The 25,723-nt window shown below is 39.3% G+C and overlaps 1 protein-coding gene across 3 annotated transcripts in view; it reads left to right on the forward strand.

Annotated features, from left to right (window-relative positions):
* Positions 1 to 25,723, forward strand: part of HYDIN (HYDIN axonemal central pair apparatus protein) — a 480,054-nt gene that overhangs the window by 193,232 nt on the left and 261,099 nt on the right. For all 3 annotated transcript variants that reach the window (XM_073015549.1, XM_007993708.3, XM_073015550.1), the window contains exons 15-18: positions 7,385 to 7,452; positions 18,642 to 18,877; positions 20,818 to 20,918; positions 23,362 to 23,497. In XM_073015549.1, the coding sequence (XP_072871650.1) occupies positions 7,385 to 7,452; positions 18,642 to 18,877; positions 20,818 to 20,918; positions 23,362 to 23,497 (541 nt within the window). The remainder of the gene's footprint in view (positions 1 to 7,384; positions 7,453 to 18,641; positions 18,878 to 20,817; positions 20,919 to 23,361; positions 23,498 to 25,723) is intronic.

The raw sequence follows: 25,723 nt of genomic DNA on the forward strand, positions 1-25,723 counted from the left end.
ACTAAGGAGAGTGAATGTGTGTGCCTCAAGGGTTCTGTGGCATGGCTAAAGCAGCCTGTCATAATCATAATCTTTTATTTTTAAGTCTCAAGACTTATCTGAAACATTCGCAAGACATTTATTTACATTCTCTACCATAATACATGTGTTTGTTATAAGAGAAAAATTAGGGTTGTTTTCCAAATATTTGAATAACATTGACTCTTCACGAATATGTGTCATACTTATCCCAGCTGACATCCTTTGCATATGTATACAATATGGGAAGTGTGGGGATACATTTTCATATTATATGAACTTCAGCCCACTTCCTATCTTCATAACATCTCATCTCTCATGACAAGCAGTGAAGGGTGGTTATCTGAAGAAGTAGGAAGAACAAACTTGTGAATGTAACCGTGTCTCCAATTCATGGATCCTCTGGTCCCATAAGGGTCTTTGATAAGATCCAGCAGATCAACTATTGGAAGCTTTCTGACTACTGGGCATCAGGAAGTATTGCTCTGAATCATAAGTACCGTTGACAACATCCAATATCATCAGCAAGCCTTCATACATAAACAGCAAAGATAAAACCTTTAAGCTCTGCTTTAAAAACATTTAAGATAGAAGGAATAATGGCCCTATGTGTAGGAAGGAAAGTATAGGATAATAAAGGAGCAGTTTTACTTTTCAGGTAGACGAGAGAAGGAAAAGTGCTAGCCAAGGAAGGCTAACTGCCCCTCAAGTTTAATAAGAAAGCTCATCCCAATTTCACCTGGCCATTCCCCATTTTAAGTTCAGGCCTAATAATTAATACTGTGTCTTACCATCAACATACATACATAGCTACCCTTTTTAGGAATAATTATGTATTTTGGATATTGGTTTAATAAACTCTTATTGAGTATCTCCTTCAAGCAAGGTTGTATATTAGGTGCAAGAAGTCCTGTATTTGGGTTTGTTAGACATTCCTGATGCATGACTACTACTGCCCTCACTTTTGACTCTGAATTATTTATCCAAATTCAAGATTGCCTGTTCTCTAAACTATTCCCTAAACTAACTTAAAAATATAGTAAAAGAGACAACAAGGGAATTTAAAAGGGTAGAAAATATCCATTTAACACAAAGAAAGGCAGTCATGGAGGAATAAAGGAACAGAAAAGACATGAGACATATAGAAAATAAGTAGCATGAGTCCTGCCCTATCAACAATCACATTAAATGTCAATGTATTAAATACTTCAATTAAAAGTTAGAGAATGGCAGAATGGATTAGAACAAAACAAACAAACCCCCCAAAAATGATCTATCTATATGCTTTTTATAAGGTACCACACTTTAGATTTAAAGATATGAATAGGTTGAAACCAAAAGGATATAAATATCTATACCATGCAAACAGTATCAAAAGAAAGCTGGAGAGACCATGTTATACCAGACAAAATAGACTTTAAAACAAAAATTGTTACTCAAGACAAAGAAGGGCATTTTACAATGATAAGATAGTGAATTCATCAAAAACATATGGCAATTACAAACACACATCTAATAACAGAGCACCAAAATATGTAAGTGCAGACAGACAGAATTGAAGGGAGAAATAGACAATTCAGCAAAATAGTAGGGGATGTCAATACCCCACTTTCAATAATAAAAAAACTAAGCAGAAAATCATAAAGGAAATAGAAGAGTTGAACACTATAAACCACCTAGACCTAACAGACATCTACAGCACACTCTACCCAACAGGAATAAAAGAAAGGACATTACTGCCAACCTTACAGAAATTAAAAGGATTAGTGGATAATGCTATGAACAATTGTATGCCAAAAGTTAGATAATGTAGATGACATGAACAAATTCCTAGAAAGACATGAACTACCAAAACTGACTCAAGAAGAGATAGAGAATCTGAATAGACCTGTAATATATTCCAACCAAAAAACAAACAAACAAAAAACAGGATCAAGTGGCTTCACTGATGAATTCTACTGAATGTTTAATGAAGAATTGTCGTAAATCTTTCACAAACTCTTCCAAAAAATGAGAAGGTAGGAACACTTGTCAACTCATTTTGTGAGGCCAGTATTACCCTGATACCAAAACCAAACAAAAACATTACAAGAAAAGAAAGCTAAAAACCCATAACCTTTATGGATATAGACCCAAAAATCTTTGACAAAATACTAGCAAACCAAATCCAGCAACATGTGGAAAGGATTATTCCCCATGACCAAGTGGGATTTATCCTAGGAATGAAAGGTTGGCTTAACATATGAAAATCAATCAATGTAATACAACATATTAATAGAATAAAGGACAAAAACCACATGATTATTTCAATAAACACAGAAAAAGCATTTGCCAAAATTCAGCACCCTTTTATGATTAAAAAAAAAGTAACAAACTAGGAGTAGAAGGGAACTGCCTCTACATGGATCAAAGACTGCAATGTAAGGGCTGAAACTATAAAACTGTTAGAGGAAAACATAGGGGTAGGCCCGGCGCAGTGGCTCATGCCTGTCATCTCAGCACTTTGGGAGGCTGAGGCAGGCAGATCACCTGAGGTCAGGAGTTTGAGACCAGCCTGACCAACATGGTGAAACCCCGTCTATACTAAAAATACAAAAAAATTAGGTGGGCATGGTGGTGTGTGCCTGCAATCCCAGCTACTTGGGAGGCTGAGGCAGGAGAATCACTTGAACCCAGGAGGTGGAGATTGCAGTGAGTGGAGATTGTGGCACTGCACTCCAGCCTGGGTGACAGAGTGAGACTCTGTCTCAAAAACAAACAAACAAACATAGGGATAAATACCCATATCCAAAAACAAAATAAGCAATAGTTTTCAGATAATCAGCATCTAAGCACAAGCAACCAAAGAAAAAATAAATAAATTAGACTTCATCAGAATGTAAAAAAGTTTGTGCTGCAAAAGTGATACTATCGAGAAAGTGAAAAGACAACCTACACAATGGGAGAAAGTATTTGCAACTCATATATCTGATAAGGGACAATAATAAATTATTAGACAATTATAGCCCAATAAATAATTCAATTTTAAAATGGATAAAGCGTTTAAGCACACATTTCTCAAAGAAGATATACAAAAGGCCAATAACACATGAAAAGACTGTCAACATCATTAATCCTCAGGGAGATGTAAATCAAAACCCCACAATGAGACACTACTTCACACTCACTTGGATGTCTATAATCTTAAAATGGAAAATACAGTAGTTCCCCTTTATCTGCATTTTTAGGCCCCAAAGTGCAAAAGTAAAATTAGCGTTACTCAAACACAAGCACTGCAATACTGTGGCAGTTGATCTGATAACCAAGACAGCTACTAAGTGACTAAAGAGAGGGTAGCATCATGCAGCATCGATACACTGGACAAAAGGGTGATTCATGACCCAGGCTGGACAGACAGTGGATGACACAGGACTTCATCACACTACTCAAAATGACAGGCATTTAACAGTGTATGAGTGATCTACTTCTGGAAATTTTTTATTTAATATTTTTGGACCGTGTTGACCATAAGTAACTGAAACAACAGGAAATCAAAACTACAGATGAGGAACTACTGTAAGTGTTGGTAAAAAGGTGGAGGAAGGAGAACCCCCATACACTGATAATTAGGAATGTAAGATATGGCAGCCACTTTAGAAAATGGTTTATCAGCACCTCAAACAGGTAAACACTGAGTTACCGTATGACCAGCAATTCTATTCCTAGGTATATACCCAGGAGGAATGAAAGCATATATCCACACAAAAACTTGTACATGAATATTTATAACAGTATCATTCATAGTAGCCAAAGATAAATGAAATGTGGCATATCCATACAATGGAATGCTATTTGACCATGAAAAGGAATGAAAAAAAAAAAAAAATGAAGCACTGATAGATGCTACAACACGGTAGCATGGATGAACCTTGCTACCATGGTCTTTTGTGACTGCTTCTTTCACTTGTCATAATGTTTTCAAGGTTCAGCCATATTGACACCATTATAAACCTTGAAAATAAGGTTCTTCCATTATGAACCCTGAAAACATTATGAAAGAAGCCAGTCACAAAAGACAACACATTACATGATTCCATTTGTATGAAATGATTAAAATAGGCAAATCTATATAGATCTGAGTTGGATTAGTGGTTGCTTAGGGCTGGTGGGTGCAGGATAGAGGGTGACAGCTAAAGGGCATGAGGTTTCTTTTTGAGGTGATGAAAATGTTCTCAAATTGACTGTAGTGATGGTTGCATATATTTGTGAATATACAAAAAACATTGATTTGTGCACTTTAAATGTATAAATTTTATGATGTGGGAATTATATGTCAATGAAGCTGTCATTTAAAGGAAAAAAAAACACAGGAGCCTGTAATAGTGAGCGATACTTCTGTAATTTCCTGGTTGAATTTTTTAAATCTCTGATCTCTTCTCCTAAAGATCCCAGAGTAGTCATGCATGTCACTTGCAATGTCTAAATAAGTTAAGGTGTACTTGGGTTCTCCACTGTGAATAATAGAATTTAGGGATCTCCCAGAAATCTGCTCACAAGTGAACTTGGACTAGTTAGTACTTCACCTGCTCTGTGGAGGGTAAGCCTCCTGTTCTATCTTCTGGACATTTCCATTTACCAGAATTCACACACCACTTCTTGATTTTGGATGTTCATTTCTAGTTTCTTTCAACAGAACTTGACTATGGAAAGAATCTTTATGGGGATTTATCAACAAACTCATGATCGATTGCTAAGAGAAATAGACTTACCTAAATTTTCTCCTCAGTTCACTTCCTTTAAAGCTTAGTGTTTCTTGTGTCCAATAATGTTGCATTGTTAGTGGTTTCTAGCATTTCAAACCACTAACAATAATTTTGAAAACCTGCTAAAAATCTAGTGTCATTAATAAATGTCTATTCATAAAGGGTAAAAATGCATGTATAATAATACATCATCTGTTCTCAGCTCCACACGTTAACACTGACTTGACTTGTTATTTTACTTTGTCAGAAATACTTTCTTGGGCCTCATAGCCCAGGAAATGTCTATAAAGTTAATATTGTAGGTTCTGGAATTTTGTTTCTTTTTTATTGCTGGGTACTCATTTCTCAATACCACGTAAGCTAGTATTTTAGCTAGTATGCCTTGAAAGATCATAACAAATATACTTTTACTCTTCCTATTTACTCTTCCAATTCATGACACGTATTTTCAGTGGTTGGATAAACAACACTGTAAAATTAGTGTGATTTTAAAAAATTACCCGTAAGCAATTTTCTTCCCTCCTATTTTTACATATGTGATTTTATAAAGTTTGAACCATAGCACAGATATATTTTGTATTCAACTTGTCTCACTTACATATTGTAATCATTGAATCATTCTCTCTCTTTTCTTTCAAATTATAGTTTTAACAGACCCCTGCATTGATTTATGGCACAACCTTGGCATAGACTGTCCTAACATTCTGAATCCCTGTGAGAATTAATGTGACCATAGCTAAGTCCAGATGGGATTGTTCAGCCACAGTTCCCTCAGTTACATGTGCCTTTGGACAAGTGTCATGTATCTCTGGTTGTTTAAACTTCTGCATTGATTAAATGTCTGCTTCGTGTACATTTTTTAAACTTCTTTCCTACTTTCTTTAGCATCTCGTGCATGTCAGACAGACACTTTTGGTCTGTTTGTTACTTTGGTCCCTAAAAGCTTCTTTTCAAGTGAAGCATATAGCCTGTCGGCCTGTTTGTTGACTTCATTCTCAACTGGATCCTAATTCCTGGCTGAGTCCCAACCGCTCCCTTTAAAATCACTTTAGATCATCAGCGTGAAATATAATAAATGCTCAGGAGAAAGTTACACTTGAAACTTGTTGCAGTGAGTCTTTGCTGTGGCCATTCCTCCCAGGCTTACAACAGCCTCTCATCACATTATGGTCAGAGCTGGAGCAACTGGAAGTACCACTAAGACATCATCATATTCTGCATGGTGTGACACATACAACATCTGGAGCTTGGTGAATTAAAAGATTCTTGCTTAATGTGTTTTATGCTATCTGTGTGTCTATAACGTTTAAAAGTTTTGCCACACAGATGGGACACTTTTCAGTTCTTGCTTTTGGCCTACAGATAAAGACATGGATCATGGAGAAAAATAATTGTTCCTCTGAAGGTAAACAAGATAACTTAATAGATTAGTTTTCTTTTGCTGCTGTAACAAATTATCACAAATTTAGTAGCTTCAAACAACACATATTTAATATTTTACAGTTTTATAGCCTTAATGCAGGTCTAGCTGGGCTAAAATCAGTGTTGGCAGGGCTGTGTTTCCTTCTGAAAGCTCTAGAGGGGATCCCATTTCCTAACCTTTTTTGGCTTTCTGAGGCTGCTCACATTCCTGGATGCATGGTTTCCTTCTTCTGTGTTCAAAGCCAGGTTGAGTTCTGAGATTGCAGCACTCTGACCTCCTCTTTTGTCTCTGTCCTCTATTTTTAAAATCACCGTTGTGATTACAATGGGCCTACCAGGATAAGACAGGATAATCTCCCCATCTTAAATTCAATTAAGTAGCAACCCTAATTCCATCTGCTACCTTAATTCCTCTTTGCCATGTAACCTAATATATTCATAGGTTCTGGGAATTAGGACATAGATATCTCTGGAAGCCATTATTCTACCTACCATACCTTCTAAGCTAGAAGTCATAGAATCTCTCTATTATTTATTTTAAGCTAGAGCATCTCTCCAAGATCATGAAGCCTTGCAGTGAGAGAGAAATAGACCAACATTTACAGTAAAGAGTCATTCAATGTCACCTAGTCCAGTCCTCTCTTTTATGCATGAGGAAGAGAAACAGAAGCTGATAGAGATAAAGTGGCTGGCCAACATCACAGTGAGTGAATGTCACAGTGGTAGGAAGGTCACAGCGGTAGGAGTGGAATTGGAACAGTTTATATGACAGCATGGACAGGGATTACTAGTATCAGTGATAGTCTTTGATGTGTATTGCATGATTAGACCTATAATTTTTATTTCTCAACACATTAATAACTTTACATGATGTGTGTCTCATTCAAAATAACAACATTTTGTGCCCTTGTTTGATGATCCATCTGCTCTGCCTCTCACCTATTCATTGGTAGAAATAAGACAATCAGTTAACCACAGCATTGTTTGTCAAAACCCATGGTTTGAGTCATGAAAGAGAATTTTAAGAACCACTGTGATCATCATGATGTGACCATCATGTCATCATTTCTTTAAATCCTGGATACTGTAATTGACATAATGTCAAGCTATGGTTTTTGTACTTATCCTTGCCCCACTTCTTGATTGTGACTCTGATTCACTGGGTTCTCTCCTTCTCCCCCACCTTGTATTCCTCCTTCCAGAGGCTGTGTCATTGGACCTACCTTCCATTTTAATGTTCCGGCTCTACACTTTGGTGATGTTTCCTTTGGTGAGTAATTTTCCATTTTAAATTAGAAATTGAATAGCATTCCTTTTCTCTACATGGAAGGAGGAAGGTTTACAAAGGACCCCCGTTCCACGGCCCTGGAATACAAAGTCCAGCACAAGGACATTCAGAACACGTGCCCTATATCTGATTGCCCTGTGTAAGGAAACAGAGTCCACACAACCATCCCAAGTCAGTTACCGCCAAGAAATCTCATACTGATTCATTGTTTTGAATCTACTCTATTGTTCAGCTCTGAAATGTTAATGTAAATGCTATATATCAGTGGTAAGCCCACTATTGAGCTCCAAGAATATCTGAAACTCTTATCTAGAAGTCAGACCCTTAGAAAACATCAAGGCCCCTAATATAGTACGTTTCAGTAGAATATGGCAAAGGAGAAGCCTATCCCCAAGATGCCACTGATTTCCTCAAAATGCTCTTCTGCTTTGAAGTATCTACAGTTTCCAGTGAGTGCCAATGGCCATAAATACATCAAAAACACAGGGCTTTTAAAGTGCAGGTATTGATTTTTATAAATGGGGCTACTTCTAACATGAATCACTTCATTTAATGTGCTCCACGTTGAGTAGTAGAGGTCACTAGTGATTTCAAGTTACAGTTTTAACAGTGGTGGCAGCAGAAGCCACGTTGTGATAAGATAAAAAATAATTGGTAAAGATACTCAAAGTAATATATATTTGACAAAGTGTAGTCATTCTCTTAAATATACCTATGGGACAGATTTTGTTTATAAGAAATTATCCTCACTAGCTAAAGAGTTTTTATGGTAGCTCTGTAATTTAAAAATAAATACATTTATTTTGAACATTTGATATGTTCCTTTTGCATGATCCTTAGATGCGGCCTGAGTTGTAGATCCTAGATGCGGCTGTTCAATCCCCATTCATTACCTACCCTCATTCTACACAGCTTGGCAACTATGCCTCTCTCACACTGGCATAAGACTAGGCATTTATACATGAAGTGGGTGAGCCAAAGGACTTATGGATTGCTGGACACCAGGTGTAGCTGAGAGTAGGAGTATTGTACTGATATCAAGGAATTAAGTACAAGTCAGCATCATGAATTGTGAGACTCCTCCATGCCCTACCTGTCCCTTCCACTTGAGCTCCCCAAACACTGACAGGCATAAAACTTATATATTGACACATGACTAATGTTGAGAAATTCATCCAGAATGTAGCACTGAAAGCAAAAGAGTTAGACTATATGAAAGGGAAATAAAGGGACATGGAAAATAAGATTTAAAAGTTCTAACTAACTTGTGTATAATAGATACAGGTTCTAAGTTTAAAAGTTTTAACTTGTATCTAATAGAAATTCTAGATGGAGAAAGAATGAAAATGGCCAAAGAGCAATATTTGAAGAGATGGCGGCTGAGAATTTCTAAACTGAAGAAAAACATTTGTCCTTATGGTGTGCAGCTGGATGCTCCTTCAATTCTGTGGCTCCACCATAGGTGGCATGTAGCTTCTATGTCTTGGTCAAGATTTCTGTTCTAACCTTAGCCGTCATACTCACATTCCAGCCAGCAGAAAGGAGGAAGAGACAGGAAAAGGGTACACCCCTTTCTTTTAAGGACACTTCCTAGAAGTTGTACACACCATATACAGTTATATCCCATTGGTGAGTACTTATTTGTGTGGCCACAACCAAGCTGCATGTAAGGCTAGGAAATACAGCCTCTGGTTGGCCACATTCACAACCAAAGCTTAGGGATTTCATTACTTCCTGAAGAAGGAAAAGGATAGTGGGAGATAACCAGCAAATTTGGCGTAACTTAGCAAATCTGGGCAACATCAGCCAGGCGTAGTGGCTCACATCTATAATACTGGCACTTTGGGAGGCCCAGGAGTTCAAGACCAGCCCAGGCAACATAGCAAGACTCCATCTCTACCAAGAAAAAAAAAAAAAAAAAAAGCAATCAGCTGAGTGTAGTTGTACATACCTGTGGTCCCAGCTACCTAAGAGGCTGAAGCAGGAGGATCTCTTGAGCCCAGGAGTTGAAGGCTGCAGTGAGCTGTGATTGCACTACTGCACTCTAGCCTAGGCAAAAGAGCAAGACCCTGTCTCTAAAAAACCAATAAACAACAACAACAAAAAAACCCTCATAACTCTTGTTAGGAACCAGGAAAGAAATACAATTGCAGATATTTAAGGCAGTAGAAACAGATAAGAGAATGCTTTAAAAATAGGAGAAATGGATGAGTTGAGGGAAAATATATGTTATTAAAATTACCATAAGGAGTAGACCCTGAATAGAAAAATAATCATAGAATATACTGAAAAAGAAGTCAAGTATCCAGCCCTGAAGAAAAGACACTAGGTCAAACAGCTTTACAGTGTGTTCTACCAAATGGTGAAGAACTGGATGTATCTCACATCACAGAAAAATGTAGAAAGTTATCAACTCATTTTAGGAGACAAATAAATTCACAGTAAAACAACACAAGAAAAGAAAAATATAGACCCATCTCTCTTATGAACATTGATTTTAAAGCATTAGTAAATCACATGCATAGAGATACATTTTTAAAATTACATCATGACCAAGTAGAATTTATCCCAGAAATGCAAAATGGTTTAATAACAGGAAATCCATTCATGTAATTTACTACAATTTGTATCATCTCAGTTCATGCTGAGAAAAATATTCCACAGAATCCAACACTCATTTATAATTAGAAATAAAAATTCTTAGAAAACTAGGAGTAGGAGGGAAATTCCTTAGTATGATGAATGAAAAATAGAAAAAACCTATAGTGGGAAAATGTATTTGCTGGGGACCTTTGTTCATGTAGTAACATACATTTAGTAATATTAATTTATCTATGTTCTAGACACTATTCTGGGAACTGGGATATTACAATTAAATGTTGAAAGCATTCTCATTCATTTTCAGAGGCAAAAAAACAAAATCAAAAAACTATTCTCAAGCTATCATATAACATTGTCCTGGAGGTCCAAGCCATTGTGATAAGAAAATAAAAGGAAATAAAAGATAAGTAGTTGAAAAGAAAAAAACAAAACTATCATAGTTTATAGAATGTATTATTCTCTACCTAGAAAAACTGTGGTAATTAACTGACAGGGCATTAGAACTAATAAGAGTTTAGCAAGGTATTCAAGCAAAATATTATTAAAAAGTAGATTTTTAAATACATCAGCAATGATTAACTAGAAAATACAATAGAAAAATGTCATTTAAGAATATAAAACTATATAATAACCTAACAATAAATATGCAGACACTACAGGAAGAAGATAATTGGCTAATTCCCTGGGGAAAAATTCACAGAAAGAGCCAATAAATTTTTGAAACAAAGACCAATGACTGTGGACTTTATCAGATATTAAAATGTACTGTAAAGCATAGGCAAATAGACTAATAGAAACAAAGCCATGACTACAGGGGAATTCACACATGCTCATTGTGAAATTTCAGATCAGTGGAGGCGTGAGCTGCTTCATAAAAGGCGGAGAAACAATTGGTTATCAATGGGAAATAATAGAAAAGTTAGACTTTTACCTCAGATCTTTCACAGAAAAAAATCTCAGCTCTATTACACAGCTAACTGTGAAAAACAAACTTTTTAAAATATCAGGAGAAAATATAGGTAGTTATGTTTATATACTAGCAAGTGTGAAGGTCTTAAACAAGATGCCCAATGCAAAAGCCATAAAGAAAAAGGTTGGTAAGTGTGGCTCCCTAGCATTAAGCAAATTTCCAAACAAAAGATTTCAGAAATACAGTAAAAAGACAATGCTTGCAACATAAATAATAGGCAAAGCAATAAAATCAGAATACATGAACCTTCAGAATATGTGAAACTAACTCCTGCTAATCCATGAGGAAAAGTGAAATTATCCAATAGAAAAATTGGCAAAATAGATGAATAGACATGTATAAATCGGTAAGTGTATAAACAGAATAGAAGGTCTATGAAAGACATATTAAAAGATGCTTAATCTCAATCATCTTAGATGTTTTTTGTGAAGAAAATATAAATATTTTTTATAATCCAACTAGTATTTCTCATGTGTTCCCACTCTACCAAGCAAGCATGGCAGGAGTTGGGGAGCACTGAGACACTGGCCTGTGGGTGCCTCATCTAGCTAACCACTTACCTGTGGCGCCCATTTCCACTGAGGTATTGCGGGAACACTGATGACTTGTCCTTTTGGCTCTATCAGAGCCAACACTGACTTGGCTTCCACTGACCCCATCCTCGCTAGAGCTAGACCTGTGCTTCCCCCATAAAGCTACTGAGCACACTGAGATGTGCTGTAAGTGTAAAATACTATTGATTACATGTTGAAATGATATTTCTGACATATTGGGTTAAATACACTATGTTGTTAAAATTAATGTCACCTATTTGTGTTTTGCCTTGTATTTCCATTGGACAGTGTTGGGCTAAACTCTCCTTTCCCTTCATAGCCATTGAGGTATGGTTGTCTGGCCTCTTGCTATGGCAGCCCTGTTGTAGACCCATGGCAAGTTCACTGTTCTCAACCCAACTACCTTCCAGAACCATGCGTGGGAGGAAGGGTGTCATGTATCCGTGTGTAATGCCTGGGTCCTTCTCCAGCCACACAGGAACTGAGAGATACTTGAGTACTAAGATTCCCTTTTGACCTAAGCATACCATTTTTATCCTGAGTTAGCTGCCCCAGGCAGGTATGAGGATGTTCTGTGAAGTGGTCTGCTCTGAGATTCCCAACTAGAGAGCTAGGCAGAAGACCCTTTGCTTCCAGCATCCCCTCAACCTATTTAGCCACCCTATCCCTGAGATTCTGGCCTGTAAGGCAGATGCCATGATGTACACATCTGGCCTCTCTGTTATTCTTCCCCTTCCCACACTCCACTGAGACAAAAGGAGTAGCCTTTCCACTTCGTCTTCCTGTTTGCCAGAACTCTCATATCATCGCCTCCTTTTCCTATATGCTGTATGCCAAATAAAAGAATAACCTGTGTGTCCATTTAAAGAATAACCTGTGTGTCAATTGAAAGGCTCTTATTCATTTTCAAAGCAATGACACTGATAACATTATTCTCCATCAGATCTAGAATAGGATTTTTGATGTTAGGGAGCTCTGGGTCACACAAAACCAGGTACGCATGCTCCAAGGTTAGATAGGTTTTTCTCTTAACCATCTTCTATTTGGGCCTCCTTTATTAGGACACAGGAAAGATTATCATTGGGTAATTTATCCATAGTTTCCTTGAGCTATAGAAATAAAAATCAACAGCTGTTCCTCCTAGCTGGTTTTGGTAAGTTTTGGTAATTAGCTAAGCTGAAAATTAGAAACAATTTACTTTTCTTTTGTTGTTTAATATCTTATTGAACCATTTGATGATATAGCAGTTATACAAGAGGCCAGAAGACACTGCAGAACCATGTCCCCCAAGATTTCCCAAACCTGAGACAAGGAAACTTATCTCAAAAACCAACTTAATCCACCTTCAAAACCTAAGTTATATTTTCTTTTAGTTTAGCTATGAATGCTATAAATTCTTTAATCTTCTCTGTATCGTGGCAGGAAATGTCAGCAATAACATACCTTTTGGGCTTGCCAACAGGAAATCTAAGGCAATCTGGTTTTCAAAACCACATGGGTCAGTGGATTTAGGCTACTTTGTTTTGCTTCTGGAGTCTGCAGTGCATCAACCAAAGTGAGGGACAATTTTGTGATAATTTCCAATTATATGACCCCCACAGTTGAAGCCTCATGACTCCAACAAAGTACCATTATTTCCCCAGGTGGATTGGTCTCTCATCAATCAGACACAAAGAAGCATGGTGGCACTGGAGAGGCATTTGAAACTTTGAAACTTACTTTTTCTTTCTTTCTTTCTTTCTTTCTTTCTTTCTTTCTTTCTTTCTTTCTTTCTTTCTTTCTTTCTTTCTTTCTTTCTTTCTTTCTTTTCTTTCTTTCTTTTCTTTCTTTCTTTCCTTCCTTCCTTCCTTCCTTCCTTCCTTCCTTCCTTCCTTCCTTCCTTCCTTCCTTCCTTCCCTTCTTTTCTTCTCTCTTCTCTTCTCTTCTCTTCTCTTTTCTTTTCTTTCTTTCGACGGAGTCTCATTCTGTTGCCCACGCTGGAGTGCAGTGGCACCATGTTGGCTCACTGCAATCTCCACCTCCCAAGCAAGCAATTCTCCTGCCTCAGCCTCCCAAGTGCTGGGATTACAGGTGCCTACCACCACACTTGGCTAATTTTTTTAATATTCTTAGTAGAGACAGAGTTTTACTATGTTGGCCAGGCTGGTCTCAAACTGCTGACCTCAGGTGATCCACCTGCCTCTGCCTCCCAAGTGCTGGGATTACAGGTGTGAGCCACCATGCCTGGCCACATTTGAAGCTTTCTAATTATTACCCCACATGTGCAAGTAGGAAGGCGTTAATGAGACAGATGAGCATAAGCTTGTTATTAGCTCAGGAATGAAAGACTAATAGGGATGCATATAGTTCCTGATGCAAAAGTGAGACTGATCGTTCCAGAAGTAAGCCAAGAATTGGAGGAATATTTTAGTTGTTTCAGAATGACAGACATATTGGGTGGGGTTAAAAAAGGTTTGCAGAGGCTAATATAGTGCTGGGGAATACTTGAAGCTAACTAAAGTTGACAGTATTATCCCTGTATTGGCATTAATTCCAGTCCTAAAAAGAAGTCTATTATAGATTAGGGTTGGAGATGTGGCATTCATTTTCTTGGTGGTAAAGATGTAGATTTTGCATCAGGGTCTGCTGGAATTGATGATGATGTGATAAATGGATGGTGGATAAATAGTACTATATGTTGGTTTCTGAAATTTCTATGGCTATAAAGATTTTTGATGGTAGGATTGGATGTTGGATGACATACCCAGTAATTAGTTCTGTTCACTACAGCTGCAGTAGCATGAGAGAGTCAGATAATAGAATTGGGTGGTGATTGTCCTTGAAGGAACATTGAGGCACAGATGAATCCTTGGATGGGTCAAAGAATAAATGGACCAAATGACAACTAGCATGCTAGCTGATACACTAAAGGCCTAGGTAAATGTCTGCAAACCCACTATTTTTCAGGAGGTACAAGGATGTGTTGAATGAAAATAAGGAGTTTGAAAACCTCCAAGTATTTATTGAACTCGGCCATTGAATAATGTGGACAGAGAAGTTATTACAAAATATGATAACCTATCTGGGATTTGGGGACAGAGTTGTTCAGATAAAGCATCGAAAGATGCATTACCGGTGTCTCTTCTGTGGCACTGATATAAACTGGCAGTATGTAGCTCAAAGAGAAATATCTAAGTTGACCTTAGGAGGGTGTAAAGTAGGGAGTCGGGAGCAAAACCGGATTGTAATGATCACAGAATGATCTTAGAAAGGTTGGCAGAAGAGATCATAGTAGGTGTGAGCAAAACATGCCCAAAACAAGTTGTTGATAACAGTAAGGGAGACATCACAGGGTGTATCAAAATTGTGTAACCTTAAGATAGGAAACAAGGAGTAATAAGGCAAAATGATAAAAACAAAAGTACACAAGGGATAGTGTGAGAATCAGTAACGTCAGGCATCTAACAAAATCTCATCCCATCAGTCTTGAGCAGAAGCTATCTACTGTGGGTAAAGTCTGCTTATTCTAAGGGACTTGAAATAGCAGTCTATTTCTGAAGGTCATCTGCTTCTGAAGGTTTTTTCTGTTTTTTTTAGAAAACTTCTATTTGAGATCTCCAGTGAGAGTATTTTTCAACATGTTTTCAGCCAATAATTTAGCTTCTGTGGGCATCTTTTTCCTTAGATATCTACCTCATAATTTAACTGCAAGGTCAGTTGTTAGAAGGCTCTGAAGAAGACCTTCATTGGTGTATTTTTCAGGGTACTCATTCTTCAGGTAGAAAGAGGGGAGGACTTCTGAGGGTGGGATTGTAGGGAAGTCTTCTTAAACTTAGAGATGAGCTGGTTCTCACAATATTTTGTTATGTCTGCATGAAGCAAGGTTGACTCAAATTGATGAAATACTTGTAATCACATGGATCTTCTAGTTATTATTTCATAAAGTGAGTAGTCTACGAGTTACAGAGGGAGCTAATCAGATCCGATGGCCATCAGAGCTAAAGGTAAAATTCTTCATCAAGGAATGATGAGAACCTCAGAGAACTGGGCCAACTTAAGATCAGTAATACTATTTTTATGCTTTACATTTCCCAAAGATTGTGGATTGTGAAATTTTTATCAAAGGGCTAACACACTATAAAATTCTTTTTAACTCTTGTAGTGTAAGGTGGCATTCCCCAGGTGGGAAAATTATAGTCTACAATTTATTAGTCACCGTCATAGCAGTGATCTTTCTGTACAGAAAGGCTCAAACCCATCCAAAGAATTTACAGTTACAAGCATGTATTCTGAACTTTGTGATTTGGGCCCAGTCCACGTATATTCCAGAGACCCACATCCCACTTGTACAATGTTTCTGGATATGGTAGCAGGATGTGAGGCAGGAGCCAGCCACATCCGCAGCTGCAGAGGAGAAATTTCCCCATTGATTCTTATTCAGAGATTATTTCATCTCTTCTATTTTACCATAGGTAAAACATGTTTGTCAAAGACCATCTTAGATTTGGGGACATAGTTGGTATTCCAGAGACCATTGGAATGAACAGAGGTTCCCAATTTTAGGCAATGTTTGTTTTCTAAATCTGAGGCTAAATTTTATATGTCCAAAATGAGTTGGATATATGTGCTTATTGATCTCCCATATTCTGAATTATTTCTATGGACAATGACAAAAATGCCACCGGATTTGCATAATGATCTGCCAACACAGTTCCCTTTGCTTTGTGGAGATTTTTACTCTACTAGAAAAATTAAAAATCCATTGTCTAAAATATTCCATGAATCCCCCAAAGTCTCTCAATTATAATTTAGTGTTTAGTCCTGCATGTTGATGAATCAATTTAATACTCTCATTAGATAGGGTCCATTCTTTAGTAGAAAGGTCATATTCCAAATAATATACCATATTTTTAAAGAACTGTAATTTTTCCTTTACAGCCTTGTAATCTTCCACTGCTAGTTTCTGCTGGTCTTCTTCAGGGTTTTTTAGGTCAGGTGAAAGTAAGCATCTTGAAGGAGAATTGAACCTCTTGAGAATGTTGTGTTTTAAATCATTATACAAGTATTGGGAGAAAGATCAGGTGCCTCTGTGAATCCTTGAGACATTCCGTGCAATTATGTTGTTAATTATTTGTGGAGAAGGCAGATAAATATTGACTTTTTATTTACTAGACACTGAAAAAGGGAGCGTAGAGGTCTACAACTGTAAAGTACTTTCATTCAGGTAGAACTGTAGATAGAATAGTATTAGGATTGGTTGCAACTAGAAACCTAGAAGTAACATTCTTATTAATGACCTTCAGTCTTTAACAAATCAGCATCCCCTTCATTTAGGCTTCTTGACAAGCAATATGGGATATTATAGGTACTAGTACAAGAAATTGTAACTAGAAGGTCATAATTGGCTTTATTCTGTGAAAAAGTTCTGGCTTTAAGGAAGCAGTCTGGGCAATGGTTTGGAAGACCCACGTGAATCTTTATAGAACCCACTTTCCATAATATGCTCCACAGTCACAGAACATCTAACTCACAAATGGTCAGATCAAATAAGGTAAGCCATCTGCAGTTTCAAAAGTTATTTGGTAAGTTGAGGAAAGTCACATGTAGCATGATTGTGAAACTGACTTTCAAGCAATTCCTCTGGAATTTCCAAGAATAACCCTTCAAGTGCATTCAATCTCACAGTTCTTTTTCCATGAAAGATATCTTCCAAGTAGGTTGGCAGGAGTGTTATCACAAAGGATACATGAATGTGTTTCCTCCAATGGCCTAATGTGTGGACAAAAACTGAGACATGACGCAGAAGTAGATCAACTCAAAATACCCCTGACAGCAACAGTCATTACTCCAAGAGACCAAGTACATTTTATTACAGCAGAGTTCAAGGTAGAAGAGTAGCATTTCCATCCAGTAGAAATATGCATTTTTGTTCTCCTGTGTCTATAGATTATTATTCTTGTTCTGAAAGTGGTATCAGGTTCAATAGCTACCTTGGGAATCAAAAATCAGAGCTTAGTGGCTGGACACTGTGGCTCACGCCTGTAATCCCAGCAGTTTGGGAGGCCAAGGCAGGTGGATCACCTGAGGTCAAGAGTTCAAGACTAACCTGGCCAACATGGTGAAACCCTGTCTCTACTAAAAATGCAAAAATTAGATGGACGTGGTGGTGCATGGTGGCACACACCTGTAATGCCAGCTACTCAGGAGGCTAAGGCAGGAGAATCACTTGAACCTTGGAGGTGGAGGTTGCAGTGAGTTAAGATTGTACCACTACACTCCAGCCTGGGCGACAGAGCAAGACTCTATCTCAAGAAAAAACAAAAAAGAAAAGAAAGAAAATCAGAGCTTAGTGTATGCTTGCCAAGCAAGGAAGATCCACATCGCTCAAGAGAGGAGCCTCATGGAATGAAAGTGAATATGATGACAAAGCAGCTTTGTGTAAGAGAGGTAAAAGCCAGGTGTTAGTCTCTGGCTGGCTCTAAAGCAGTTCGTAAAGTCTCTCCTGGGAAAGGCTATTTTTTGTTACTGTGTCATCAGCCCTACGAGCGTGATCCCCAGTCAGGTCCAGGACACAATCTATCATGTCTTGGCAAGCTCTGGGTCACCCAGCAGGCAAAACCATGCAGGCTTCTTCTTTCACACGCTGGCAAATAAAAAGAGCAAGCATGATTCCATGCAAAACTGTGTATTTTTATGTAAGAAATAATGCAAAATATACTTCTGCAAGACTACTCAGCAAACTACTAACAGAGGCTGCCTCCCCAGAAGGGCCTGGGTGGCAATCAAGGGGCTTGTTTTGTATCTGGTGTTTAACCTCCCACATAGTAAATGCATAGTAAATATTCATTGAGTGAATGCATAAATAAAAGAATAGATATGTTAATGAATGAAAATGTGTTTATTGATGGAATGAAACAATAAAAATAATATTTAGGGTGAGTTAGAGTTAAGTAGCAATGAATTGCACAGACAGTTCATTCAAGAAGCTTAGCAGTCGCTAGGGGAGATTGAGGGTCAAGGGAGGTGTTGGGGGGCTTTTATTTCTCACATCATATTTTATTTTCCAGGGTTTCCTCATACCTTGATATGTTCTCTCAATAATACCTCTTTGATCCCCATGACTTTCAAACTGCGTGTCCCTGGGGATGGCCTTGGCCGTAAAAGCATTTCATATTGTGAGCAGAATGCAGACTACAAAAGACCGTCTTGGACCAAGGAAGAAATATCCTCAATGAAACCGAAAGAATTCACCGTCACTCCTGACGGTGGCACCATTCGCCCCCAGGGATTTGCTGCTATCAGGGTAAAGTGCATAGCCTTCCTGCACACACAGCCAAGCAGCTGAGCCTTCAAAATAGCCACTGGGCCCTCATCCCTTCCTGCTGTCCAGTGTCAGCAGGAGGGGATGCCTGTCAATTTACAGGGAAAAGTGAGCCTATAAGGAAATAAACCAGACACAAATACATTGAGCAAAGCAATGGGCACTGCGCCAGTGGCTTTACCTTCATCTAGATGCACTGCCTTCACCAGAGGAGTGGATTCTAGGTATTTCTAGTGAAGCCACTGCTATCCAGACAGTACACCCATCGGTAATAATATAAACAGATTTCAGAACTTATTGATACTTAGGTTTATCTTTCCTTCAGACTCAGATCCTTTAGATACCAATACATGGCCACTGTTATGCCAAAGATGATATCCGGTTTATTCAGCTTTGTAATCTGAATCTGGACTTCATTCATGGTGGATGTGGATGTGATATCACTAACAGTGCCTTATCTTGAGTTCCGCAGGAAAAGCCATGAGAATTCGGCTTCCTTATACTGAGGAACACTCGTCCTTCCGTGTTTTGTCTGCAATCAGGATAGTGCTTTGCCTTGGTTATGGCCTCACAGTGCCACCAGTGGAATTATTTCACCCTTAACTGTCTTCCCTCTTTTCTTTTGCTGTTGTTTGTTGTTGTTGTTGTTGTTGTTGTTGTTGCTTCCCAGGTATCTCAGGAAGATTTTAAAAGACGTAGCGTCTTGCTAGCAGCCTTCTGCCAAAATCACTTGTTCTTCCTTCTAGCCACAGCCCAGATACATAAACAGGGGGTTACAGTCACACTAGGATTCTCTGTTTCTTTCCAAATCGATGACTTCATCTTCACTTTATTTTTCCTTTATATTTGGAAAAGCTTTCTCCAAGCTCCAGTTTTCCTCCTGATCTGCATTTCAGCCAGGTCTTTGTGGATTCAAATTTAAAGCATCCAGTGATTCCCTCTGCAACTGAAAACATTTTAATTAGTACCAGATACATAATTTATAGATAGAAAAGCCTTAACCCATGCCAGAAGCTGTTTTCTAGACTTGCAACTATCTCTTCCAGTACATATAATTTTGAAGCAATTAAAAATCGTAACAAGGCTTCTGAAAGCCTAAATGTACAGCTTCACAGCAGCAAATAAAAACACAGGGTAAAATGTTCTGAGCCCCCCAACAGCCTCCCTTGACCCTCAATCTCCCCTAGCAACTGCTAAACTTCTTAAATGAATTGTCTGTGCAATTCATTACTACTTAACTCCAACTTGCTAGAATTGGAATCTAAGTACCAATGAGTTCTGAAATCTGTTTATGTTTTGACCTCAAATCTGTTTATGTTTATGTCCTCAAATAGACCCTTCTTTGGAACTTTCTATTTTCTGCTGTAATAAAGAATGTGGGATGGTGGGGGCAAGATTTTGGTAAAGCAGACTAACTGATTTCTTCCACCATTTTCTGGAACTGACATGGTTATTGCCACTCTTTTTACTGTAAGAAAACTTGTGCTATAGTGTTTTACGAGTATATTACATTTTCATACTTCATATAGCCCAGAAGTGGGGAACAATTTAAATTGCAGTAATTAAAGTTGGCTTGATATTGCTCATCGTTTATGCTCATTTTTCCCCTTATGCAGGTATGTGGCTTCTTTGACAAAACCTCCTCAGAAATGAGCAAAGCCATTGTACTAAAAGCCATTTGGTTTCTACCCTGGCATTTGAAAACAACTAGCATGTCCTGACCCCACAATGTAACTTGTTCAACTAAAAATGTAAAATGCTATGTATCCATAAAGCGCTTAGAAACCACACCGATCAGCATAGTCCTCCAGGGGCTCCTCTCCCCCCTGTAGAGAGAACGTGCTTTTTAGAAACCCACCCCCCACTCCCCGTAGAGAGAACGTGCTTTTTAGAAGAGCAACTTGCCACCTTTTTCTTTCCAGGTGACCTTATGCTCCAACACTGTGCAGAAATACGAGCTCGCGCTGGTCGTGGACGTGGAGGGCATTGGAGAAGAGGTGCTGGCGCTCTTAATTACAGCAAGGTACCACTCCCCAACTTGCTCTTCTCCCGAGTCTCCCCTGAGCCTCCAGTCATGGGCTGCCTCCCAGAAGGCAGCTCGCCTGCCAACCCAAGCACACTGGGTTTGTCCTGCCTTCCTGGGAATTCAAATGACAAAGTAGCAAATGTTTCTAACGCACCTTTAGTGGAGATAAGAAGTGTGTGTGTCTTGTAGAGCTTAGGCAAAGAATCCTAAGAATAGTGAAGAAATGGGTGAGACCCTCTCTAATGGGTCTGACTTTCAAAGTATGTAACCAGAAAGGTTTTAGCAGGAAGAGGTGAAGAGCTGCTCGTTTTTATTTTCATCTTTCAACATAGTGCTCCAGAGTTATGCAACAGGAAGGTGTTGTTGTCAGTCCTGCAGTGGAAGATCTGTAAAGCCAAGAGGTCCTTGCCCTGGGACACTGTGGCCATGACTTGAATTGCAGGATAGGAGCGGGCCTCCAAGATGAGACTCATCTTTAACAATGCATACTCCTCAGAACCATCTCCAACTCCTCTCTCTTTTTTAGAGAGGCAGCCGGGTTAAAATCCTGGCTCAGTCATTTGCTGACTGTGTCTTTTTGACCAAGCTACAGTCATTGCAGCAGTGCTGATGAGAGTAGTAGTGTCATCGATTAATAATGATGTGATCCTAAGTGAAATCCTGGGGCCGCACTCTTCCCAAAGCAATCAGTGTCCAGATCTGGGACTTTAAGGTGTATGTATGAAAATGCTATATATAGGAAATAGAGAAAATGACTGAGTAAAACTGATAATTATGCTAATATGTCAACCTCTGGAATTCAGATCTCTTGTGAATCTTAGGAAGACATACACTTTAAAGATGGGGCAGATGTGCTGGTTGGTGGGGAGATAACCGACACCATTTCATGTGTCTTGGGCTTGGATGAAGATAAATAACAATGCAGAAATAACTTAAATTAGGGATCCCACTGTGTTACCTTGACCTACTTAGTATTCCTTCAAGACCTAATTTTTTCCTTTGTTTACAAACAGTGAAAACCCAAATGTGGTCCTTTCTATGCGCAGGTTTGCCTTTCAGTGTAATCCTGCATTTCTCTTCTATGCAGGCGCGTTCAGATACTTCCAGCCCCTTTCCCTACAACTGTCAATAGGAAATCCGAGATTTAAAAAAAAAAAACAAAAGGTCTAAAGAGGCTGTGAGTTTTCTACTTATATTCTGTGACCCAAGTCAAGTAGTATAAGCCCTCTCCGTCACAGTATTTCAAGCAGTAAAGGATTAGCTTTAAGAAAGTCACTGGGTCAACAGACAATTTCCATTCCAACTAAAAATGAACACTCACCTCGTGCAAAATCACAAACTTTGGGGTTAAAGAAAGGCTCTTTCATGTCCTTATTTTTGGTGTAATCTATAGGAACTACTCACTGACTCTTAAGAGAAGAATTGCTTTTAGAACTGCAGCCTCAAGTGACTCTCTCCAGAGAGCCAGCAGTGACAGCCTGCCATGATTCTGCCACAGGCCCACTACCTCTTACTGGGCACTTACCTGGTGCTGGGCTGTGCTCTTCCAACACCCTAAGAGGAGTTTATAACACCAATATCAGTCCCTAGAATTAACCTCTTTTTACCTATGAGGGAAATGGGACTCTGAGACAGAAAGCAGCTTGCCCAAGGTTGCACAGGTTGTACTTAGTAAGGTCAGTCTTTGAAGCTGCCTCTGCAAATTCAAAAGCTGGTACTCTTCACCATTGCATTATATTGAAACAATGACATAGGGTAGAGTAGACATTGAGAGTCACAGACAGCAAATAAAATCCAAGTCACCTAATAATAGACCAATGGCAAACACAGGGCTTCAACTCCTCTCTTTCCTGCATACAACCCTCCCTCCCTCTCCCCCCACCTCACCCCCTCCATGTCGGCACACTGACAACCCCGTCACCGTGCCAGTTCTGGACCAAGCAGCCACCTGAGCCTCTGCATCCAAGACAGCTGTTCTGCATAGGAATTAGCATTATTACTGCGATTTAGATGGTATGAGCTGTTGCTAGTCCTTAGGGGGCTTTCTGACTGGCCCAAAGTGTCACAGCTACTTAGGACCACATGCTGGTGGCACTGACCCTGTTTGGCATGGAAACAGATTCATTACCCTAAGGATCTTGCGCCATGGCACCCCTTGCCCAAAGAAGGCCAAATATATAAAACAATGGAAATGTGAGTCATTACCTACCAGACAGCTCTTCAAGGAGTTCTGCTTCTAGTCCTTTTTTGATTAAAAAGTGGTGACTGGGGGCCAAGAGACAGGGAAGAGAGGAGGAGAGAAGCTTTGGAAGTGACTACTGCGGTTATTAGAGAAAAACTACTATGTTACACTGACAAATGCATCTCACTTGGGGCTCTACGTTTTCTGTATGTAAACAAGCTCTCTGTTTTGAATTGTGTGATGGGATTCTCCGAGCAGGTGTATTGTACCTGCCCTCCATCTGGTCAACACAGAGGTGGACTTCGGGCACTGCTTCCTGAAGTACCCGTATGAGAAAACACTCCAGCTTGCCAATCGAGATGACCTCCCAGGATTCTATGAGGTCCAGCCTCAGGTGAGTTCCTTTCTCCTTCTTCAGTATTAATTCTTCCATTGGGTTCCCTTGATGAGAAACAGAAATCCCTCTGAAGTGCCACCTCCCTGAACACATGACCTTAAGTAATGCTGATTTTTAACCCTTAGATAGTCATAAGGATGGGGTTATAAAGTCATGGTTGGATTGCTAGCTGCATGCCTGAACAGCTGCAGGTGTAAACTGTTGTTAATTTCCCAGGGAAATTACCCTTGATAAAGAAGGGAAAGTGTCAATTAAGCCAACATGCAGAATTGCACCTGCAAATAATTGCCTGTGAACTAACCATGCATGGGAAATGAGCTAGGAGTTTTCATTATGTCCATGGCTGTGATTTGAATGGCATCAGTAAGTAATGCAATATTTATAAGTAGATTTGTTGGACCAGAAAGCTAGAGACAATACAGGAATAAGAAAGGAGGAATTGTCTCTTCATGTTTTATGAAATGTGTCTGTCCATATGCCACTACACCCAGCTAGGTGGGAGACTAAGCAGTTAAACACAGATGGATAAACATTTTTTTAAAAATCTATTCAGATTAGAGGAATGGAAGGTTACTACTGAGATGCAGTTTACCAAGAATGCATTTGGGTATAAAACTCAGTTGTATAAGTACAATATTCTAACAAAAATGTATGCACAAATATCGTATGGGGGTGTATTTGGCTACAAGATCAATGGGAGTTAAAACAGCAATATGAAGGCCACAGAACCAAGGCAGGTTTAGGCTGCAGCAGAGAATTACCACATTCAAGTAAAGGAAGGAGATAGCTGCCGGTCAGAACACAGCCAGGATTTTGTCTTCAGATGTTGTCATTGTATTTTTCTAATGGAAACTTGAAGAAAAAGGCATCATGTTCACAGTAACCAAAATGACAGTCCATGGCATCTGCAAATCCAGTCATGTGTGTGTTTAATCTGAAACAGAATAGACTTAGCTAGGATAACACAGCTACCTTTCATGAGTCACGGGGCTGTTATGTAAGAGAGAAATAGAATGGTTCTATGAGTTTCTCTGAGACAGAACCAGAAGCCAAGGGTGGGCGTGAGGGGAGACAGGGTCTGACACCCACTCAGATGCGTCATGGCAGGCCAGGTCAACCCTTCTCAGTACATGATCATTTCAAGAACTCAGAGTGGAGCCTGCATCTGGGGTCAGGGGGAGTTGCTTCTGCACGGCAGCGCTGGGCATAGGATGAGGCACTTGCCTTGGGGACAGAATTTAAGGGGAAGCCAAGCACTCCATCAAGATACTTAGTATTTCCATGCCATATTGTAAGAAATCAAAATTAATTCCAAGAAAATCCATAATGAGCAAGATGTCAAAACCTAGGTAAGAGATCAGTCTGACCTCAGGCTGTCATAAGGCTCGGTGGAGCACTGTGGCACAGGGAGGAGTTAGACTGGGCCATGTTAGGCCAGACCAGATGCAGAGAGACTGTGGTGTACCCCCGGCAGGTGACACCTGTGTGCTCTGTCTTCCTCCCCAGCAGCAGAGGCTCTGAAAAATGGTTCCCAAGATTATACAGTGGCATTTAAAAATTTTTGTTTGTGTTCTTGTTGCATAAAAGCTGGTAATATGCTGCAGAACAGGTTTCTGAGAAACACAAATTGGTCAACACTGGACACTTGTTCATTCGTTCATCCATTCATTCATTCCTCACTTTAAAAACTGAGCATATGCTTTGGGTCAGAAAGTAGGCATGTAGAGAGGAGAGGCCCCTGCTGTGTGCTAAGAAGTTGTCAGCGGGACATGCAGGTGGCATGGTGCTGTCCAGTGCATGCTGTGGAAAAGGACTGCACAGGATGCTCCCTGGGGACAGAGGAAAGGTTCCCACCCTAGAGCCCTTGAGGAATGGAGGGAGAATTCAAGGTGAGTGTGCCAGACGGGTTGACGGGAACGGACATTCTAGGAGGAGTCACCACGAGTGCAAAGGAGTGGAGGTGAGAAGCAGCATCATGGATTCAGGAAACACTAGCGGCCTCTATTGATAGAGCACGAAGGGCAAGGGAGCAGGGACGATGCGTGAGCGGGCAGAGGGCCAGGTTAAGGAACTCGGAAAGTGGAAAGTGGACCTTTTCCTTTTCCTAAGGAAAGTGGAAAGCTGTTGCCCTGAACTTATTTGTGTTGCGGATAATTCTGCATCTTGTTGGGCACTTTGAATTTTGGGCCTCATGCACACCCCACTTAACCAAACTTCCTTTTG

Source organism: Chlorocebus sabaeus, chromosome 5 (genome assembly GCF_047675955.1).
Source record: "Chlorocebus sabaeus isolate Y175 chromosome 5, mChlSab1.0.hap1, whole genome shotgun sequence".
In the NCBI taxonomy this organism is placed as follows: Eukaryota; Metazoa; Chordata; class Mammalia; order Primates; family Cercopithecidae; genus Chlorocebus; species Chlorocebus sabaeus.